This window comes from Nyctereutes procyonoides, unplaced genomic scaffold, assembly GCF_905146905.1.
Source record: "Nyctereutes procyonoides isolate TBG_1078 unplaced genomic scaffold, NYPRO_anot_genome, whole genome shotgun sequence".
In the NCBI taxonomy this organism is placed as follows: Eukaryota; Metazoa; Chordata; class Mammalia; order Carnivora; family Canidae; genus Nyctereutes; species Nyctereutes procyonoides.
The window spans coordinates 15,793,664-15,816,239 of NW_026575048.1; the positions used below are offsets into that span (position 1 = coordinate 15,793,664).

Below are 22,576 nucleotides of genomic sequence, written 5' to 3' on the forward strand. Positions count from 1 at the left end.
GCTTGTATTCTGTGCTCTCAGAGGTTTTTCTCTACTGCTCATTTACAGCATGTATTCTAGTCTGCCCTGTGTTTTGGTTCTCTCCCCCCAGTCCTGAGAACTCCTTGAGGGAGGGTCTCTGCATGATGCATCTGTGTTTTCTCTAAGTGTTGTATCCTATAGCACTCAGAACACAGTAAAGACTCAAGAAATATTCGTGGGACTCAAATAAATCGAATTCTTTCTCAGATCGAAACTTGACATTCTTAAGAGAGCCTGGCAACAGATATAATTATTTTCTGTGTTTAAAATACACACAGGTTTTACTGTGTTAAACCTTGTGGGGATACAGAAAAAAAAAATCAAACAAAAGAGTAGCGTGGTCAGGACCTCTTAAGTATTGTTTTAAAATCAGGCTAACCTGCTGAGCCTGCTCAGGAGGATCCATTCCTGAGCCTAGGGGACAAGAAAAGGCTTGGGTCTTGCCGCCTCACCCCAGTACAGGGCCTCCTGCATAACTAGCCACGTAGTCAAGAACCCACTTTATGTACACAGTGGGACCTGGCTCAAATCTGTGAAGAGGAGCTCAAAGGGCCACTGTTACCAACTTTCTGAATTCTTACCAGAAACAACACTTGTTTATCTGCTTCTGTCTCTGGGGGAACCAGGAGGGCTGAAATGAGGCCCCGCTTGATGTTCAGGATATGTGTAGGCTCTTCCTTCTCCGGGTAGAGTAAAACTTGCTTCCCTTCAGGAATGGCCAGTCTGAGCTCATACCTGTTGCAGAGAGAATAAGCTCACAGAAGTGTCCTTTCTCCACCGTGAGCTTGGTGGATGTAAGTGACGGAGCTTTGTGGCCTCCCCGACTGTGTTTTTTTTTTTTTTCTCTCCCAATCTTTTCTTTATAAATGTACATTTCCCAAAAAGTATGCAAATTTGTATATGTTTTTGGCATTCTTTTACTTCTTTACCTGTTTTGCTTGCCTCATGCATCCCTACTCTGTTTTCTACCCACACCAGTCTCTGCTGTCATGCTCCTCCCGGAACAACCCACCGGGTATTCCATTTCTATCTCCACACTCAGGCGATCCCATCTAGAGGTGTGGGGGTGGAAACATTTGCACATAAAGATTTTTTTCGTTTCTTGTTTTATATAGATGACATTGTATTTTCCACATTTTTTTCTATCTTGCTTTTCTCAATTATGTGCCACAGAAATCCTTTGACTCATTTAGTATAGCTCTAACAGATTTTTTTTTTTTAAAGCTATAGAACTTTCTCATTTTATGGTTGCAATTTATTCAGGCCTTCCCCTATTTGATGGGATTCACTTTCTGGATTTTTTTTCTCCCCCACATGAACAACACTGAAATAAACACCCTCATGCATAGATCTTCACACATTACTGCTTTTCTTTTCATGGGCTAGAGTCCCAGAATATTGAAATTGCTGTGTCAAAGGCAGTAAGTATTTCTAATTATAATAGATATTGACTGTTGGCTCTCATTTCCACCAGCAATGCATACGAGTACACTTTTCCTCAGAGGCCCACCAGCAACAGGCTCTTAGCTGTTTTAAATTTCTGTAATCTTATGGGTATAATGTGATAAATCTTGTTGTAACATTAATTACACATCCTGACTATTTGTGAATTTGAGCTTCTTTTCATACATTTGCTGGGTAATCGCTCTTTTATATAGTCTGAGACCATGTCTGAAGCCTATATCAACTATGATCTTAGGGACCTCCCTTTGGGGACTTCCTTTTGGAAATTAAGGCTGCACCTGCTCTAGTTAAGTCAGAAGGAGGAGAAGGAGACCAGACATATCTCCTACAGCTCTACATCCTCGCAGAAAGTTCCAGACACTGCAGTGTAGGCCTGGGCAGTCTTGTGGTGGTCAAGAGCAGGAATCCCTTTTGTTTGGAGAAAGGTAAATACCCAAAAGTAACTACCAGTCCCTCCTGTCACCACATCCCTGTTCCCCATACATATTCAGGTCTCAGGTAAAATATTGGTGAGAGACAAGCATCAAGGCTTACTCTGCAGAGAGAGGATTTGCTTTCATGTCTAATGTTTAACGAATCAAAAGATGGGCAGAGAGTTTCTGATGCTCCCAGATCAACAAACTGATTGCTGCCTGTATTTGCACACACCTAGGACACTACCAACTGTGATTTGGACTTGAGGCAGGGGTGATGTTCATAATGTTTACAACAGGTGCAATACAGACACTGGTCAGTCAGAAGGCATGCCAGCCGTAAACACCAGGATGGCCGCGTCACTGTGCACTGGCAGGACACTGGCACTGGGTGGGGACCTGGCACTCGCTGGACTCCTCGAGGCTGGGCCTTGCCACCCCACGTGTAGGCTGCACCCGCAAGTCCTGCTGGACCCTCCCTGAAGACCGTGGGCTACCTGTCTTGTTTAGTTCTTTAAACAAGAATTCACTTGTTTAAATAAACCTTCTTAGCTTTATTGTCTCAAGGAGTTTTAAAGCATGGGAATTTTTAGAAACACATTTAAATGATAATTAGGGGCACTTCACTAGGGGAGGGTAAATAAATACTTCCCTCTTTTTTTGATTTTTGTGACAACTTAGCAATTCCCTAACCCACGATGAACGCAGAATAAAATACTTATCCTCACACACATGCCTCATATGAACACATGCATCCATCCCTCCCTGGGTGCACATGCACATGTGTACAAGTGCACACGCACACGCGCACACACATGCACAACACATTCAGTGATTCCCAGAGCTCAGAAGGTTACACAGGCCCACGCCTTACTTGGACATGGCGGCAGCAAACTCCTCAGAGTTCTTGGTCTTATGCAGGGAGAGCCTGCCCTTTGGGTTGAAGCCATTCCCCTCCTTCAGGGTACACTGGCTTGTCCTGACGATGAAGTTGCAGAGCTGAGGGACCTCCAGCTCAACCTGGGAAGAGGGTAGCAGTACATGAAGACCGTCCCTCAAGAACAGGAGACCCCTCACAGCCCAAGGCTTACTCCCTAATCAGGACACCAAAGGAAATACAGTTGGGGACCACTGGTTAGACGGAATGCAGTCTAGGAGCTAGAGGAAGAACAACGGGAAGCAGGAAGAAGGCTATCATTGGTTTCAACAGCAAATGTCTCCTTCATGTCACCAAACAACCCAACCAACCCAACTGTCTGTAACTATTGGGGCCTATTCAGAGCTTCATGTATTGCAGGAGCTTATGGAGATCCCTAGTGGTTATCCAACACTGTTCAGGAACTTTCTGCAATAACTGGAATCTTCTACATTTGCCCTGTCTGATATGAGAGTCGTTAGCCATGGGCACTTGAAATGTGGCTGGTATGATCAAGAAGCTGAATTTTAAGTTTTACTCAATTGAAATAGCCACATGTGGTCAATGGCTATCTCACTTAACATAGACTATGGGGCCCTAGAAAGAAGAGGTCAGTTTCCCAGCTTGACTTCTCTTTCCCACATGACCCCCAATAGTGGCCCTTAGATCCATCCCTTATGATCATGCACATGAGTACAATCATTCCAGCAATAGATAAAGTTTTATTTGAGAACAAATTACATATTTAAATTTTTCTTTCTTTTTTTTTTTTCTGTTTGTCTTAAGCAAAGATTCTGTTTGGCTGCGAATATAAACACTGCACCCCAGAATGCTTTCCTGAGATGCCCATCTCCCTTGGCTTACCACCCACTGGGTTTCTCTCATCTTGTTAAATCTACCGTTCTACAATGCTGATATTTTAGATCATGTATTCCAGTTACATCTTGGAAGCTAACGGAAATATAAATCTGGTTGGCAAAATTTTTTGTAGCAGAAAACTCAGCAGAGTGGCTCACTTTCAAATGTAGTGACAGTTTCTTGCTTTGTGATTATAGCAGTCCTGCCGTGACCTGGGTTTGCAAGGCCAGGAGCCCCAGCTTCCTCTAGTGGCTCTTCCTCTCCCCTCATACCTTGCAGTTGATCCTGGTGGCACTTCTTGAATCAGCGGTCCCAGGGATACTGCTGGAACTCTCAGCCTCATAGTTGTATACATACTTCCTGAGGTGCTTGAAGCGAGTTGCACCTTCTGAAATGGGGACAAATAAGTCAGCCTCATAGCAGATAACTCCCCCAAGGATAGTCTATTCTAGGAAGCGAGGGGTAGTGACAAAGACCATAAAAAGTGGTAACTAAACTCCAATTGTTGTTATTATTTTTAAAAGATTTTATTTATTTATTCATGAGAGACAGAGAGAGAGAGGCAGAGACATAAGCAGAGGGAGAAGCAGGCTCCCTGCGGGGACCCTGATGTGGGTCTCGATCCCAGGACCCCAGGATCACGACCTGAGCTGAAGGCAGATGCTCAACTACTGAGTCACTCAGGTGTCGCTCCAATTATTATTTTTAAAAATTATTTTCCCAATTATTTTTAATTGACTTTGCATTATCCTTAATTTCCCTTTACAGATTTAACTTCTCTGCTATGGTTTATTGAGGTTGTTTAAATTCGCCAGTAATTTTTGAATGTATCATGGGGTGCAAGGAGGGGAGTGGTAAACAGTGGAGCCCAGAAAGTCTACGGAGAGACGGTGGATTAACAGTTGGCCTCGTGAAGCAAATACCTCTAACACCTGTTCCGCTCGAAAATACCACGATTCTGTGGCTCCTTTTTTTTTTTTTTTTTTTTGGTTCTACCAAATCCCTGAGGCGAGGTTCATAAAGTTTTCGGGGTAGCTGACTGTCTTAAGAAAAATTCCGAGAAGGAATTTCCGGAGTTTCTCACCGTGCTTGAGAATTTGTCGAACAGTTTGAGAAAAAAAAAAAAAAAAAAAAGGACATTTGGGGCCCGAGCCCCGGTGCAGTGACGCCAGACGGCCACGCGATGGCAGTGCTGCCCCACCAGAGGCCACGGCCTCCCGCTCTCAGGACGCTGGGTACCACCAGAAGGCCGGCTCCTTTGACCCGTGGAGGTCAGGTAAATACTTAGGAGCGGGGTCTGGATTTGTGCACAAAGGTTAAAGTCAGCATTTCCTCACCCTCATGTGCTTCGAATCAATGATCAGCCACGGATAAACACGGCAATGTGATGTCTCTTTAAAGTGTCCCTGGGCCCACTGGGTGACAGTCCCTTCCCTACCGTGCCCCCAGGCCAAGCTCTTGGGACTGAACGTTAATGCAGGGAGAAGAGAGTCGAGGTCCCCGGGGGGTGGGCAGGGTCTCAGGGAACTGGCCTCTTGCGGCTCAGAGGGGTGCACACCCATCAGACCATCCCCGCGCCGGCGGGAGGAGGGCCGGGGCGGGGGCGCCCCCCCAGCGCGGCGGGAAGGGCCTTACTTGCGCAGCCGGGGCTCGCACTCTCCGGCACCTCGTCTTCTGCAAGAAAAGGGGAGAGGGCGCGTGGGCTTCCCGCGACTCCCCGCGGGGCCCGGGGTCTCCCGGGGGCGGGGAGGGGCACCGCGGAGGGCAGGCACCTGGCGCTCTGCAGGGAAGGCGGTTGCAGGGAGCCGGGCCCGCGGGGCGTCCACCCCCAACCCCCGGGGATCAGCGCCCCCCCCCGGGCTCAGCCCCCCCCCCCCGGGCTCAGCGCCCCCCCCCCGGGCTCAGCACCCCCCCGGGGCTCAGCCCCCCCCACCCCCGGGCTCAGCCCCCCCCCCGAGCTCAGCGCCCCCCCCGGGGCTCAGCCCCCCCCACCCCCGGGCTCAGCCCCCCCCCCGAGCTCAGCGCCCCCCCCCCCCCCCCCCCCCCCCGGGCTCAGCGCCCCGCACTCACGAGCCCAGGCGCGGGGGCCGACCAGCAGCAGCAGCAGCAGCAGCAGCAGCGCGGGCCTGGGCGGGCCCATGCCGACGGGGGACGCCGGGGGGCGCCGGGGGGCGCCGGGGGGCGCCGGGGCGGGTGGCCGGACGGCTCGCGGAGGCTCAGGGGCCGCACCCGCAGGCGGCCGCCCCGCACGAGGAGGGAATGCGCCGCCCGCGCCCGCGCCCGCTTTATACCAGGCCGCCCGCGGCGCAGCGCCCGGCCCCGGGGCGCGCAGGCCAGTTGCAAAAGGTCCAAAGGGCAGGCGGCCTGTTTGCTTTGCAGCTCGAGGAGGGGCCGGCGAGGGGGCGAGCGCAGACCGCCAGGCCGTCGGGGCGCCGGGAGCCGGGGGTCGCGCCGGCGGGGGGCGGGCCGGGGCGGGGGGGGGGGAGCCCCCGAGGTGCCCGCGCACCCGGAGGGCGCGGAGGGGAAGGGGAGGGAGGCCTGAGTGACTGGCTGGGTGTCCTGGACCAGGCCCAGGCCCGCAGGAGCCCGAGCGCCCGCATGGTCAGGAAACCCCAGAGAGGTGCCCCCCCCCCCCCCCCCCGTCATCGTGGAAAGTGGGGAGAGGAGGCTTTTCTCTGCCTGCCCAGCTCCTGGGTTTCGTCCAGCGCGTGGTGGACCGACACCGCGCACCGCTCGCTCCTCCTCAACAGCCGGGGCCTCCTCCAGACCCTCCCCTTCCTCTACGGGGGACACTTGCCAGGCACCCCCCCCCCCCCCCCCGGCTGTGGGGAATCCCGCACAGCGCGGACATTTCAGCCTCATTGACTTTACTGACCCAGTGGCCGTCCAGAGTGTGCTAGATGGGACGGAGCCACATCCGGCACTGGCCTGTCGCCAGGCGCCTCCGGTGTGCCCGGTGGCAGGTGCCATAGACAGGAAGCTGCAGGCAGGCACTGAAGGTTGGCCTGGGGAGCGCTAAGGGGTGAGGCCGTACGACAATTGCCGGCCGGCCAGAGAGGTCCAGGGCAGGGGTGGGGTGCGGAGCCCGAGCAGGGGTGCAGGGCAGGGGCGAGGAGCCCCCAGTGATGAAGAGGGGACGGCGACTACCCGATGCACCAAAACGCCTATTGCACAGGCCCGTGCTTATTTGTCACAGGCTGGTGCTTCTGTATCCAGGTGGAATAAAGTTCCTGTGCTCGGGTCTTCTGGGGGTGAGGAGGAAGGTTCCAGAAGGGTTCCTTCCCGGTCTCTCACCGGGGACACCTTCTACAGTTGCCTTGTTCCTGGCACTTGCATCCACACTTCTCTTTCGCCAGGAACTCCTGGGGTGCCTGAACTCCCCGCCGTGATCAGCTGCTTTGCATCCACACTGGTTGGCCTTACCTGCATCACTGAATTGTGAAAGGTCTGGAAAAAGTATCCACCCCCAAGCCCCAGTTCTCTGAGCATTTTATTAGAATGGCTTTAGGACTGACTTCCCGCAGGAGGAGCTGCGGTTCCTATTTTGGGACATGCATGTTCAATTTAAAGTGAATGGGTGAAAGTTTTAGGTACTCAGAACCAAAAGGAGATGAGGAATGAGGTCGCTGTGCTATTGTCAGTCAACAGAGAGCATAATTTTTGTGATGGGGGCATCAAAAGTGAATATGGTAACTTGGATGCAGGGAAAACTGAGGGGGTCCCTGGATGCTTCTGAGCTGTCACCATCTCTAAAAGAGAAAGCCCAAGACTTGGAAGTATGGGGGTCAGCTTCTCTGTTTCCCTCATTTCCTCTCAAAAGTCACCCTCTGCTGGTCTTCCTCCCCTGACAGGGTCCAGGACAGGAGCACCACGGGGCCAATGTTGAATCCTTGAGCTGACCTGAGTACACTCACAGCAATACTGGGAGGATTAATGCAAAGAAACTTCTTAAATTACAAATCCATTTAGACCCTTTGTCAAAAGCTATTTGAAAACATAGTGTTACTTGTGACCACAGGTATCACCCTTCATCCCTTTCTTTTGAGTAAAACATTTCTCCTCAACAACTTCTAAGTTCCAAGGATATCGACCAGTTTTCATGGAGACATCAAATAGAATTAAGATTCAGGAAATCTTAAGGTATAAGCTACTCATTGAACAGAAAAAGACACTCATCCAGAGAGGTTAGCTGATATAAAGGAAACCAGTGTGAATATTAGACTCAAAAAGACCAGAGGTATAGTCCTGGCTTTCTTGGGAAGTTTGTAACCTTGAGCGAGTGACTCTACCTTCCTAAGCCTCTGTGCAGTCATCCCTAAAATAGGATTAAAAATATCTACCTTCCTCCGAGGTATTTTTGTAAATGAAACAATTATGTAAATAATTGCACTGATAGCATGACACCTGTCCCCCTTCCCCCCACCCCCCCAAAAAAAAGAAAAAGAAAGTAATTTACTGGTTATGTGTGTATTAGAGCGGAAGTATTTTTGTAGCATACCTACTGAACTAGTTAACCCTGCTGTATACAGAGGCAGAGATTAATTGAACAAAAATAGGAAATCAGAGCTAAGGAAAAGCAGAAGCAGAACAGAGCATCCAGGAGGGCTGTGCACAGATGTGGCTGAGCATCCATTTGTCTCTTGATGATTCCTTACATTTCTGAGTATTTGAAACCACTGCCTTTTCTGAGGCAAATGGGGGCCTTCCCATAGCAGGCAGACTAGTGACTCTAGCAGAGATGCATTCTGGTGTCATGAAGATTAATCCCAGCCAGCAGTTGTGATTTATCAGCTCGTGAATGCAAAGTCCCATTGGGTGAACCATCAGTCTGAGTCAACACAGCTCTGGGTCCCCATTAGAAAGCCATCTGACCAGTGGGATTTCAAGGAATTAGATCATGTTGAATATTCCAGATGCCTTCTCTAGAAGTGAAACTCTGCCTTGTGTTTATCTGCAGGTGACCAGAAGGGTCCTGGCCAAATTCAGGGAACTATGGAAGTTATTAAAGGCCCCTCAGAAGCCTGATATTTTGGGTTCAGTGCAGTTCACATACTGATATAGATGTTCAGTATGGAACTTGCTGAATACTAATGAATGAATCCGTGCCATTCATTTATACCCCATTGCTTCCAGGATATTTATGTACAGTGACCATGATGCCAAATAAATCGTCTCAGTGACATAAAACAAGGAAATACAATCTGATACAAATTATTGCCAGCTATGCTGTTCAAAAAACTCATCTGGCAAATAGGGAGCAGTACTGACAATGACTAATTAGCCTATCTCTTTTCTGCCCATGACTGCATCGGAATTGTAAATGATGCCCAGAAGCTGGAAAGTAAACCTCAAGCACTGTGGATGGAACCACCCATGCCCAATGTGGTCTGTACATGTAAGTGCGCACATACCGTGTACACACACACCACACACACACACACACACAAATGAGAAATGCCAAGAAAAAAATGGTGCAATTAGGTGGATGGAGGGCCAATGTCAACCAAATAAAAGCATTACTGATAGATGATTAATCTCCTGTGAGGAAGCAAAAAAGAAATTTTCTTACTGCCTCATTCTGCTATCCAAGAGATAAGGTCAGAGTGTGGAGCAGCAGTTTTTACCAAGGGAGGGAACCCAGAAGTCAGCGCTGCTCTATGTGCAGTGAGGTTCTATGCGTGTGAAGTACCATTTCCTTGATTATGCACGTCTCATCCATTCACCTTCCAGGGCAGGCTGTGGCCCCACCTACTTCAAGGAACCTTTCTCCGGGTCCAGCCCAGGTGGACCTCAAGGCTTCTGGCCCTTATCTCTTCTCAGTTTCTTTTTAGAACGACTGGTCATGAACGGCCTTCATACAAACCTTCTACTGCTGCCCTGAACTTCAATTTTTCTCTGGTAATATGATTTAATTTTTCATGTGTTTACATATTATCTTGCCGACTAGAGAGATAAGCTAGGAGGGCAAAACTTGTGTGTGGTTTTCACCTTTGTATCCCGTGTCCCTCTTGCTCACCAACACCTTGTATTAGGCTGGGCAGATGGTAGCCTGGGTATACTGACTATGGTTAGAATGTGAGATGGTACTTGTGAGACAGGTATTTTTTTATACACGCACTTCGTTTTTACTCCTGGATGCTGCCTGTGTGTGTCTATATCTTTAAAAGATTTTTATTATATTTATTTATTTTTTAAAAGATTTTATTTATTTATTCATGAGAGACACACACACACACACACACACAGAGAGAGGCAGAGACACAGGCAGAGGGAGAAGCAGGTCCATGCAGGGAGCCCGACATGGAACTCGATCCGGGGTCTCCAGGATCACACCCCGGGCTGAAGGCAGCGCTAAACCTCTGAGCCACTCGAGCTGCCCAAATTTTGTTATATTTAAATTCAGTTAATCAATATACAGTGTTATCATTAGTTTCAAAAGTAGAGTTTAGTTATTCATCCATTGCATATAACACCCAGTGCTCATTATATCACGTACCTTCTTTAATGCCCAACACCCAGTTACCCCATCCCCCCACTCCCCTGCACTCCAGGGACCCTCAGTTTTAATTTAGAATGTGTGGTGGATTTGAATCTGTATGAGAGAGAACTGCTGCTATGAAGCACCATCATGGGACAGTCTCCAAAACTCTGAGTGTCCATCACTCACCTGTGTGATGAGTGGACAGGACTAGGTGACCTCTTAGGCACACCACAGCTCTGACTAGTTTGATTCTATGAAGACTTTGCAACTTAAAAAAAAATTTATAAATCACACTGGGCTCCAACCTCATGGTAATAATCATGGGGCTGGGGCTGAGGATTTGGAATCATTGAGAAGGATGGGTTTTCTGGGAGTCACGTACCTCCATAAAAACTTGCATTCTTGCATCTAAGAAATAGACCACTCTACTTATTTTAAACAGATTTCCAGATAAGGAGAGGGCATGCCTTCTTGGGGGTACTAGGGAACCCTCAGGGAGCTTTTCCTTGTGTGTAACTTTAGTCTTTGTTGACCTTGACCTCAGATAAGCTTCCTTAGATATACCATAGCTTTTCTTTGAAAGGCTTTTTGCTGACTTTTGTCAGCTACTCTTTACTGACTTTTTTTCCTTCAGTTTTATGTTCTCACAGCACTAAGGACTGGAATACACTACCCTCAAAAAGCTGAGACCAGTGCTGATGGTTAACAGATGGCTGGTTGGCTAAACAAACCTCACCATTCCCACACAACTACTGGTTCTCAAGTATTTTAGGGAGGCTGTAAGCACTCTGTGCTCTGAGAACTTAGAGATGAGAAGGGTGTGAATACATATCACAGCTAGAAGCCAGTGTAAATAAAGTGCCCAACGTGTGGTCTATGCAGAGTGCACTGGGCCAGTGTGGGTCTCAGAGGTCCCGACTTGAGCTGCATCTTGGATGATGGGCTTGATTTGGGTAATTGGACTTGGTGGCACCACTGGAAGAGCGGTGGTGAGAAGCAGAGCCTGTGATATGCTCGAGAGTCTGTAACCCAGCCAGCTAGCCGAATCCATGGAGAAGGCTGGAGAGAAAGTGGGCTGGGGGATCAGGAGGGAGCATGGTTTGCTGTGACCCAGCCAGGGACTGAGCTTTCTGGCCAATTCCATCTCTGATTTAACTGAGAGTTACTATATAAAATGCACAGTATATATTTGGCATTAAATTGGTTGTGTAGAAGGCCGTGAGTATTGGGCTGAGTTTTCCTTGTGCAGAGCTGTAAAGGGACATGGAGGAGCAGGGATTCATAGAGTGTTAGACAAAAAGATCTTAAGATATTGGTTCTAAATATGTAGAGAAACGTAGGCCCAGACAGCATGTGGTGGTAGTTGTAGTGTCCAAGACAAGGGTAGAGGCAGGGCAAGAACTTGGGTCTCCTAGATTATAAATCTAGATTATTCATCCTACTCTAATTGCATTAAATCTAGGTTGACGACATAAAATTGCATGGAGACTGTTTTATGAAGATGACTCCTTGATATTGGTGTGTTTCCTTGTAATCTACTGCTCGTTAAAAGTGAAAAGCTTTTTTTTTTTTTTTTTTTGTGGATTTGGGTTCAGAATAAATATTCCTTTGTAACTAATTATATAAAATCAGAGATTTGGGACCTCAAAAGGCCATTAAGGTCATTGAATCCTACTTGTTTCCCAAATAGGTGTCCCATCAGTCAGAGAATCCCTGGGCACCCATTAGCAGACTGCCTAAATGGTGCAATTTTGTGAAATTAGATAATGTTCCAGTCAGCATAGCAATTGAAAGTCCCTAAAAAGGAAGCTTCCTAGCCTGTTCATCTGCAGGTAGACAGATGGTCCTTTGCATCAGGTCTTTTTTTTTCTTCTAAAAATTGTATTTATTTATTTTAGAGAGAAAGAAGAGAGAGCAAGCAGCAGGAGGACCAGAGGGAGAGGGACAAACAGACTCCATGCTGAGCACAGAGCCAACATGGGGCTGCACCTTACAACTCTGGGATCAAGACCTGAGCTGAAATCAAGAGACAGATGCTTAACCAGCTGAGCCACCCAGGTGCCCCATCAGGTCTCTCCTGTTTCTGTCTGTCTTCCAGATCGCACTGGAAGGGAAAACTGCAGGGAAAGCTGAAAAAGATGCTAGTCTGGGAATGGAAGTTTCTCTGACAGGTCTTATCTTTTTTAAAAAATATTTTAGTTATTTGATAGACAGTACAAACAAGGGGAGTGGCAGGCAGAGGGTGGAGGAGAAGCAGGCTCCCCAGTCAACAGAGATCATGATGGGGGCTCGATCTCAGTTTCCTGGGATCATGACCCGAGCCAAGGCAGATGCCTAACTGACTGAGCCACCCAAGTGCCCCCCTTACTGATATTCTGAAGTCAAAACCAAGAAATTACCAGATTGCCTGATGGTTTCACCTTACCTCCTTCCTCTATTAGCATAGAGGGTGGCAGTGTGGGGTCAGGCCAGCCCCACAACACGGTCTATTTTCATTTCTTGGTCTCCAAACAGAAAATTGGTAGAAACATGTGCCATTTAGTATCTGGGTACCCTTATCTTTCTTTTTTTTTAAATGGTGACACTCAGCCTTAGTAAGGTTACTTTAAAAAATATTGGCCAGGGATCCCTGGGTGGCGCAGCGGTTTGGCGCCTGCCTTTGGCCCAGGGCGCCATCCTGGAGACCCAGGATCGAATCCCACGTCGGGCTCCCGGTGCATGGAGCCTGCTTCTCCCTCTGCCTGTGTCTCTGCGCCTCTCTCTCTCTCTCTCTCTGTGACTATCATAAATGAATAAAAAAATTAAAAAAAACTTAAAAAATATTGGCCACCTTCAGTGTTCTGAGACCTGCCCTCAAAAGGGACTTCTTCTTTAACAGCTTTATTAAGAGATAATTTATACCATATGGTAACTGTGTTTAATCATTTGAGGAACATCCAGGCTTCAGACTTTCCAAGTGGCTGCACCATTTCACATTCCCACCACCAGTGTATGAATAGTCTAGTTTCTCTGCATCCTTGTCAACATTTTTATCTATCTTGTTGATTATAGCCATCCTGGTGGGTGTGAAGAGGTATCTCATTGTGGTTTCAACTGATATTTCCATGATGGCTAATGACATTGGGCCTTTTTGCATGTTCTTATTGGCAATTTGAGAAATGTCCTTTAGAGGAGTGTCTATTCAAATCCTTTGGGTTTTGAACTTTTTAATTGACTTAGACTTTAGACTTTTAGACTTTTTGTTATTAGTTTAGACTTTTTGTTATTTAGTTGCAAGGGTTCTTTTTAAAAAATTTTTTTTTATTCATGAGAGACACAGAGAGAGGCAGAGACATAGGCAGAGGGAGAAGTAGTCTCCCTGTGGGGACCCTGATGTAGAACTCGATCCCAGGACCCTGGGATCAGGACCAGAGCCAACCACTAAGTCACCCAGGTGACCCAACAAGGGTTCTTTATATTTTCTGGATATCAGTGTCTTATCAGGTATAGGATTTGCCATTATTTTCTCTCATTCTGTGGATTCTTTTCACTTCTTTGCTGGTGTTTTTTGAAGCACAAAATTTTTAAATTCTGATGAAGTCTAATTATTTTTTCTTTTGTTGCTTGTCATTTGGCATCATACCTAAAAAACGTTTAAAACTAGGTCAAGAAAATCAACTTTTATGTTTTCTCCTAAAAAGTTTATAGTTTTAGATTTTGTGTTTATGTCTATGATCCATTTAGAGGTTTTAATATTTATAGAAGACTCTTTTTGAGCCTTAGTTTTAGAAATAGACATTTCTGTAAGACAATAGACAAGTTCTGTAAGCCTGTACATGGCCCTGAGTAACCTCTCCTCCCTCCCACTAATAGGGCATGACCTGTTCCCCATGAGGATGACATCAGCCCTATTGCTCAAGGAGCAGGATCAGTCCCTTATCAGGGTGCTGCTCCTCCCTGGTGCTTTCCAAGCAGTGACCAATCATCTAGGACTGAGAGTCACAATCTCTGAGGGGACAGGCCGTGAGCCCTTGTCTTTTCAGAATGAAAAAAGATATTTTGGCCTCTCAAGCTGAATTCCAAAGCTCCTTGTAGAGTCCAAAATGCCATAATGCTGTGGCATTCTTCCATTTTCTTCAGAAAGGATCTAGTGGTTAGAAAAATGAAGTGTTTTTTTTTTCCCACCCAAAAAAGTTCAACATGTATTAGTAGGAAACAGACAAAACCAGTAATAAATAAATAAAATAAGTGAACTGACATAAAAAAAACCTTAGAATGGTTATTTTGGGGTGAGTAGAAGAACAGGAGTTGAGAATGGATTTAGGGGGTTAGAATGGGGAATATACAAACAAAGAAACCAACAGACCCAATGATAACAGTATAACAGACATTGAGAAGGAGGAGTGGTCACCTCTCTGCTCCCCAGTGGCAACAGAACAATAGTCATACCATTATAAATGTTTTTAAAACCCTAATATTTATCAAATACCAAAAATGTACCAGTCCTTTTGGTAGTTAACTTTCACGAATGACCTCATTTAATATTCGAAAGAAAAAATCTGCAAAATAGATATTTTAACCACTGATCTTACAAATAAGGAAGCCAGAGCTAAAAGTTGATACACAAGTTGTCTTCTCTCTAGGGAAGTCAGCTAGTGTCTACAATTCCACATTTCTTTGAGGTTTGTTAAGAGCTTTGGTATTCAGTATTTCTGTATGTTTTATGTTATATCACAGGTGAGGCATTTGAGGCTCCCTGGAGTTAAACGACTTTTGAGGATTGCCTGGCATAGAACTAGCTGAGCTAGAACTTGAACTCAGGTGTTCTGACTTCATGTCCCAAGTAGTTTGGACTCCTTCATCTTGACACTTAATGAGAAGATTAGGAAATCCTGAACTCTTTGTGGCATTTGTTAGAGTTAAGTTATGGGGTTTTGAGCTTCAGCTGGCTCCCAGAGAGGATGCTCAGAGAAGCAACATGAAAATCCTGTAGCACTCGCAAAGGAGGAGATGGGGCTCAGTGGCGTTTCCTAAGGTAGGCCTTTGGTAACATTCAGATTTCTGATGCAATGTGCTTGGAAAGAGCACACGAATGCCGGTCTGTGGCCACTCCTCTTGGGATGAAATCTTCATGTAAATGCTGTTTATTATAATCCCCCCCTTTTTAAAATAATAAATTTATTTTTTATTGGTGTTCAGTTTGCCAACATACAGAATAACACCCAGTGCTCATCCCATCAAGTGCCCCCCTCAGTGCCCATCACCCATTCACCCCCCCCGCCCTCCTCCCCTTCCACCACCCCTAGTTCATTTCCCAGAGTTAGGAGTCTTCATGTTCTGTCACCCTCTCTGATATTTCCACTCATTTTCTCTCCTTTCCCTTTATTTCCTTTCACTATTTTTTATATACCCCAAAAGAATGAGACCATATAATGTTTGTCCTTCTCCGATTGACTTATTTCACTCAGCATAATAGCCTCCAGGTCCATCCACATCTAAGCAAATGGTGGGTATTTGTCGTTTCTAATGGCTGAGGAATATTCCATTGTATACATAAACCACATATCTTTATCCATTCATCTTTCGATGGACACCGAGGCTCCTTCCACAGTTTGGCTATTGTGGACATTGCTGCTAGAAACATCAGGGTGCAGGTGTCCCGGCGTTTCATTGCATCTGAATCTTTGTGGTAAATCCCCAGCAGTGCAATTGCTGGGTCGTAGGGCAGGTCTATTTTTAACTCTTTGAGGAACCTCCACACAGTTTTCCAGAGTGGCTGCACCAGGTCACATTGCCACCAACAGTGTAAGAAGGTTCCCTTTTCTCCGCATCCTCTCCAGCATTTGTGGTTTCCTGCCTTGTTAATTTTCCCCATTCTCACTGGTGTGAGGTGGGATCTCATTGTGGTTTTGATTTGTATTTCCCTGATGACAAGTGATGCGGAGCATTTTCTCATGTGCATGTTGGCCATGTTTATGTATAAGAAGCTTTTGCACAGCAAAGGATACAGTCAACAAAACTCAAAGACAACCTACAGAATGGGAGAAGATATTTGCAAATGACGTATCAGATAAAGGGCTGGTTTCCAAGATCTATAAAGAACTTATTAAATTCAACAGCAAAGAAACAAACAATCCAATCATGAAATGGGCAAAAGACATGAACAGAAATCTCACAGAAGACATAGACATGGCCAACACGCACATAATTTCCCCCTTCTACATGCATTTTCCCCAAGTAGGTACACAGGAAGCTGGCTCAGATACCTCAGTTCTTTTTTTTTTTTTTAAATTTTTTTAATTTATTTATTTATGATAGTCACAGAGAGAGAGAGAGAAAGAGAGAGGCAGAGACACAGGCAGAGGGAGAAGCAGGCTCCATGCACTGGGAGCCCGACGTGGGACTCGATCCCGGGTCTCCAGGATCGCGCCCTGGGCCAAAGGCAGGCGCCAAACCGCTGCACCACCCAGGGATCCCTTTTTTTTTTTTAATTTTTTTAATTTATTTATTTATGATAGTCACAGAGAGAGAGAGAGAAAGAGAGAGGCAGAGACACAGGCAGAGGGAGAAGCAGGCTCCATGCACTGGGAGCCCGATGTGGGATTCGATCCCGGGTCTCCAGGATCGCGCCCTGGGCCAAAGGCAGGCGCCAAACCGCTGCACCACCCAGGGATCCCTTTTTTTTTTTTAATTTTTTAAATTTATTTATTTATGATAGTCACAGAGAGAGAGAGAGAAGATACCTCAGTTCTTTTTTCGCACTTGTCCTGTACATAATGGTCTTTGCATGGCTCATTCAACTGAATTCACACTCTAGAATGTGAGACACTACATCATACCCAGAAAATACCTCTGAGGATGACTCAGTATGAAATGTTTTGTCCTCTCCTTCCAGACCAGGTCTTGAGACTGGAGTCTCTTGGTACAACACTGGCTGATGATAACATTCTCTATCACTGCCTGACCCATGAGCACAGCTAAAGGTCATCTTTGTAAGTTACTTTGGACAAGTCCAATATAAAATGGTAAATTGAGGTAATAAATTCAAATCAATTTATTCCTCTTGACTCTTACACCTTTTTTTACCCGAACATTTTAGTTGAAAATGGGGATGGATGTCTGAATTACCCAGGTAATTACTTTGTTCTCACTTCATTAATAACAGTGCTGTGTCTCCGTGTTAGAGGGCAGGTGAACTATTTACTCCCTTACTGCTCAGAGAAGCTAGAACCTTCCTGAAAGGAGTGTACCAGACAGGTGGGAGAGTCACATAACTAGAGCAACTTGTGAGCTCATCCCACTGATGACTGGACCCCCATCTGTTGCTCTCCTCAGCTGGCTTCTGTTGCTTCACCCCTAGTGCTCCCTTGCCTTACCATTATTCTATTCCATGGGTGGAGAAGGGATAATCCTGTATAGGACTCCTCCCCCCTGCTCTTACCTCACTTGGGTCCCTCTCAGTGTACTCACTCCCTTGCTTTGGTCACCAAGCCTTAGCCCTCATCTCCACTTTATTAAGGTTGTCTGTCATATTCCTCCTCCTCCTTCACATTTTCTTTATCATATCCACCATTTTGGTTCTCCATTATCTCTGAATTATTATTTTGTGTTATTTTATGGGCTATGATGCTGGCACGTGTGAAATATACCACAGTGACTACCCAAATAGCCTGAGTATTAGTTTTCCTAGGACTTCAATAACAAAGTACCACAGACTGGGTGGCTTAAGCCACAGAAATTAATTTTCTCATAAATCTGAAGGCTAGAAGCCCAGGATCAAGTTGTTGGCAGGATTGGTTTCTTTTGTGGCCTTTCTCCTTAGCTTGTACATGGCTGTCTTCTCTTCCCTGTGTCTTCACATGGTCCTCCCTCTGTGTCTGTTTCCTAATCTCCTCATCTTTATAAAGACACCACTCATATTGTATCAGGGCTCATCCTTTTCACTTAATTACCTCTTTAAGGCTTTTTCTCCAATACAGTCATGCTCTGAGGTACTGGAGATTGGGACTTCAACATACGTCTTAGTCTGCTTGGACTGCCTTAATAAAATACTGGGTGCTTAAAGGAAATTTATTTCCTTACAGACTGGAAGCTGGAAGTCTGAGATCAGGATGCCAGCATGGTTCAGTTCTGATGAGAGCTCTCTTCCTGGCTTACAGGAAGCCTGTGTCCTCACATGGGAGGGGGGTAGGGATAGGGTGGGGAGAGAAGAAGAAAAAGAGAGAGAGAAACAGAAAGAGAGAGAGAAATGTGCTGCAAATATTGTCATGTTAGAGATTAGGGCTTCAACATATGGATTTTGGGGCAACACAATTGAGTCCACAGCGACATGTGAATGTTGGGGGTGGTGGCAGACATACGTAAACCTGTAATAGCCTGAACGGAGATCACAAACAGAAGTACATGATCTCCTTACAGTGGGCTGTGATATAGACCCATACTTTCTGTGTTTCCTGAGAAGGATTTTTTTTTTTTTTCCTGAGAAGGGTTTGCTTCAAGGAGATCCTGTTAGCTGACTACCTAACTGTGGACTATGATCCAGATGGTCTTGTATCTGCCTTACAGAACTAAGTATGGCTTCCTTTGTGTCTAACGGCTTCCTGAGATGGATTTTGGCCATGGTACTTGCTGCAGTGGAAGGATATTGTTGGAAAATGTTTGCTACTGCACTCTGGGGGCCACACAGCCATCAAATCCTGGGACATTTATTCCAAGGGTAAAACAAATCCAGAAAACAACTCCCTGGGACATTAAGACAGCCTGTCAATAACAGCAAAATAACCCAGGAAGAAGAATGATAAAGGTTGTTGACTTTTGCTCTCCAGGGGCTAATTTTCTTCTAGTAGAGTAAACTCACCTCAAGGGGATTAAAGGCAGGCTCCCAGAGAGCAATGGACTCCCTTCTACCTCCAGGCTAGCAATTCACTTAGCTCCAGAGACAATGCAGACAATGGAGACCTTGGCCTAATCTAGAAGGGCAGATTAATGCTTGACACTGTGGATATTTTGGGTAGGGAAGAAATAAAGGTGTCTCTGGCAAGAAAAGATTAAGTGCAAAAATTATAAATTAGAAACGAATCATTTATGCGAGATATCAGGCTTCTTCAAGGAAGTGCTAGAAGAAATCTATTTGGCTATTTAGGAGATTTAAAAAGTGACACTTTTGATATCAATAAACCTTTGAAAAGTATAGTAATATTATATTTAATAAAAATATCAAAATGAGGCAAAAGTAGCATTATATCACTTGGTTGTGTAGTTTAACTGAACTCAACCATAGTTTGATTCCATTATGGTCAGAGAAGTTATGCTGTGTGATTTCAATTATTTTAAATTAGTTGGGGTTTGTTTATGACCTAGAGCATGGTCTAACATATTGAATATTTCATGTTTACTTGAAAACATACTATTTTGCTGAGTTGGGTGTAGTTTTCTTTCTTTTTTTTTTTTTTTACGATTTTATTCATTTATTCATGAGAGACACAGAGAGAGAGGCAGAGACACAGGCAGAGGGAGAAGCAGGCTCCCCAGAGGGAGCCTGAGATGGGATCCCAGGCCTCCAGGATCATGCCCCAGGCTGAAGGCGGCGCTAAACCACTGAGCCACCCGGGCTGCCCAGGTGTAGTTTTCTATAAATGTCAATTAGATCCTGTTGGTTGATGGTGTTGTTGAGTTCTTTTACATCTTTGCTTATTTTGCGTATTGGTTCTATGAATTGCTGACAGTGAGATGTTAAAGTACCTGACTACAAATGAAGCCAGGGCTCAAAAAACAAAAAGACTAAGGCTTCCTCCCATCAGCAATCAATTAATCAATTAGTAAAAAAGCATTTTGAGAGACAGGCCCAGTTAAGAGAACTGGATATTTATATTAGTATGAAATCAGTGTGTATAGGTTTGTGCTGATATGCTGAAGCATTTGTAACTTCCCTTTCTAAAGATTTTATGTGTTTGATTAATTCATTGGCTAGCCAGACTTGGTTCAAGGTAACCTATGGACTTGAGGAAATTACTCTTGTAGAACAAGCTGATCACGGGCAGACCCAGAAACCCACCACTTTTTCAAAGCTGGGTATGGTGCTTCCTTAGCTCATGTATCTTTTAGTTTTAGGAAGTGGACCAGCAGAGTGGTTAAGAGCACATACTCCTGAAGCCAGAGGCCTGGGCTTACACTGTTGCTGTCACCTATTGGCTCTGTGATAAGGGACATACTTAGTTTCTTGTCCCTTTTGCTTTCCTATCTGTGGAAAGGGAATCATAATAGATATTCCTGCCTGATAAGGTTCTGTGATTTTTAAAAGGATTAATGCCGATAAAGTACTTGGCCCAGCTCTTGCGCGTGGCAAATAGTCTGTAAGTATTAGTTTCTATCACGAGTCTGTCAATACATCCTTTCAATTCAGTTCCCTTTCTTCTTCCAAATGTCTGTGATCTTCTGATGTACACACATATGTCTACCTCAGACATTTTCCCAAGGTGAATAAAAAGGGCTTCTTTTCTGCTAGTTTATACTCTTAGAAAGGAAGTATGACCTGTAAGAACAGCCAAACTGTAAGACCTACTATAATTGCCTTAGGAGGGGTGCACCACTGCTGAGGTCACAGGAGGTGGTGGAGAGAGGTTAACCACTAAGATGAAAGCCCCAGTCCTATGAGGAATTTTGCAAATAGTTCCTTTGGATGCCAGCTGAATGGCCAGTTGATACTTTTTGTGATACTTGTGTTTTATTAAATATGTCCATGATATTTTCTTTACTACGTAGTTTTTTTGAAGTAACCGGAATTATTTGAAAAGTATTTGAAGAAGTAGCTCTAACTTCTCAGTTTTCTAAAAATCTGTTTGAGCTTCTTATCTGGTACCTTTATGTTTTCAATGGAATTCCTGCATAAATCTTGAAACTCAAATTATTTTTCAGGGAAGCCGTCCTTTCTTTTAATATTTACGAAAAACAATTATTTTCCTATATAATTTGTAAAACTATCATAGGTAGCATTATACATTTTTCAATGCAGTTAAAGCCTTCATGGTTGGTTTGAAAATTGGGTTGCCTTAGAATCTCCTGGACACTGGGTGGGAGTGGATGGGGCTGCCTATGTCTGTAGTCTCCAGTCAGGGGTGGAAAGTAAATCTTCACAGTTAAGTCCTTTGGAGAATATTCTTATGTTAAAGAATTTAGAATTGGAACTTATGGCTTTGTGACTTTTTTTTTGGTAAAATAATCAATGTTGAATTACAGAGGGTAAGAAGAGAGAATAAAGAATCATAGAATTTTGGATTATTTAGTAATTCTCTATACTTTTAAAAAAATCTAAATTCAATTAGTCAGCATATAGTCCATCATTAGTTTCAGATGTAGAATTCAGTAATTCATCAGTTATATATGACACCCAGCGCTCATCACATCACATGACCTCTTTAATGCATGTCACCCAATTACCCCATCCCCCACCTGCCTCCCCTCCAGAAGCCCTCAGTTTGTTCCCTATAGTTAAGAGTCTCTCATAGTTTGTCTCCCTCTTTGATTACTTCCCATTCAGTTTTCCCTTCTTTCTCCTGTGATCCTTTGCACTGTTTCTTATATTCTACATATGAGTAAAACCATATTATAATTGTCTTTCTCTGATTGACTTACACTTTAAATTTTTTTTTTTTTTTTATGATAGTCACAGAGAGAGAGAGGCAGAGACACAGGCAGAGGGAGAAGCAGGCTCCATGCACCGGGAGCCCGACGTGGGATTCGATCCCAGGTCTCCAGGATCGCGCCCTAGGCCAAAGGCAGGCGCCAAACCGCTGCGCCACCCAGGGATCCCGACTTACACTTTAGAGTGAGGTAAGAAGATCCTTAGAAACTAAGAGACTTATGCAAGGTCTAAGAGTTTTTCTTCTTCTTCTTCTTCTTCTTCTTCTTCTTCTTCTTCCTCTTCCTCTGCTTCTTCTTTTTAATGGCTGTATCTGGGAGAGTCATGGCTTTAAGAAGCTTTAGAACAACTGATGAGTTTAGGATAAAGCTAGATGCATTTGTCATCAACTATTATTTGCTCTTTAATGATATTGAAATTTGGGAAAGTATTTCCTTACATAACAATTCACAAAACCTTGAGTTCTAATTGTAAATTATTTAACCTTAGAATACTCTTTGATAGATTTAACTATGAGAATTCTAAGGAGAACAGAAATTGCCCCAACTTGGAATGGATTGACTGATATTTTATCCTCATGTTATAGTTAAACATAAGACATAGATCACCACACAATAGTCCTTGCACTCCATCTACATTATCAGATGTAACTGATAAAGTTTAATTTACTAACTTTTAAATTCTAATGATAATTTGTCCAAGTGACTGTTGTCAACTTCTAGTTTAACAGTAAAACATTTATGTATCTTGGGACTACTTCCTTAGGCACACAGAAATGACTGTTACAAAAAGCCATGCTTTCAACA

At 44.9% G+C, this 22,576-nt stretch overlaps 1 protein-coding gene across 1 annotated transcript in view; it reads right to left on the reverse strand.

The window, feature by feature from the left end:
* Positions 1-5,912, reverse strand: part of APOB (apolipoprotein B) — a 37,749-nt gene extending 31,837 nt beyond the window's left edge. Inside the window, exons 1-5 of the mRNA XM_055327418.1 lie at positions 5,743-5,912; positions 5,308-5,346; positions 3,945-4,060; positions 2,773-2,918; positions 603-756 (exon numbers count right to left, since the gene is read on the reverse strand). Coding sequence (XP_055183393.1) covers positions 603-756; positions 2,773-2,918; positions 3,945-4,060; positions 5,308-5,346; positions 5,743-5,812 — 525 coding nt within the window. The 5' untranslated portion in view covers positions 5,813-5,912. The remainder of the gene's footprint in view (positions 1-602; positions 757-2,772; positions 2,919-3,944; positions 4,061-5,307; positions 5,347-5,742) is intronic.
* Positions 5,913-22,576: the final 16,664 nt, after the last annotated feature.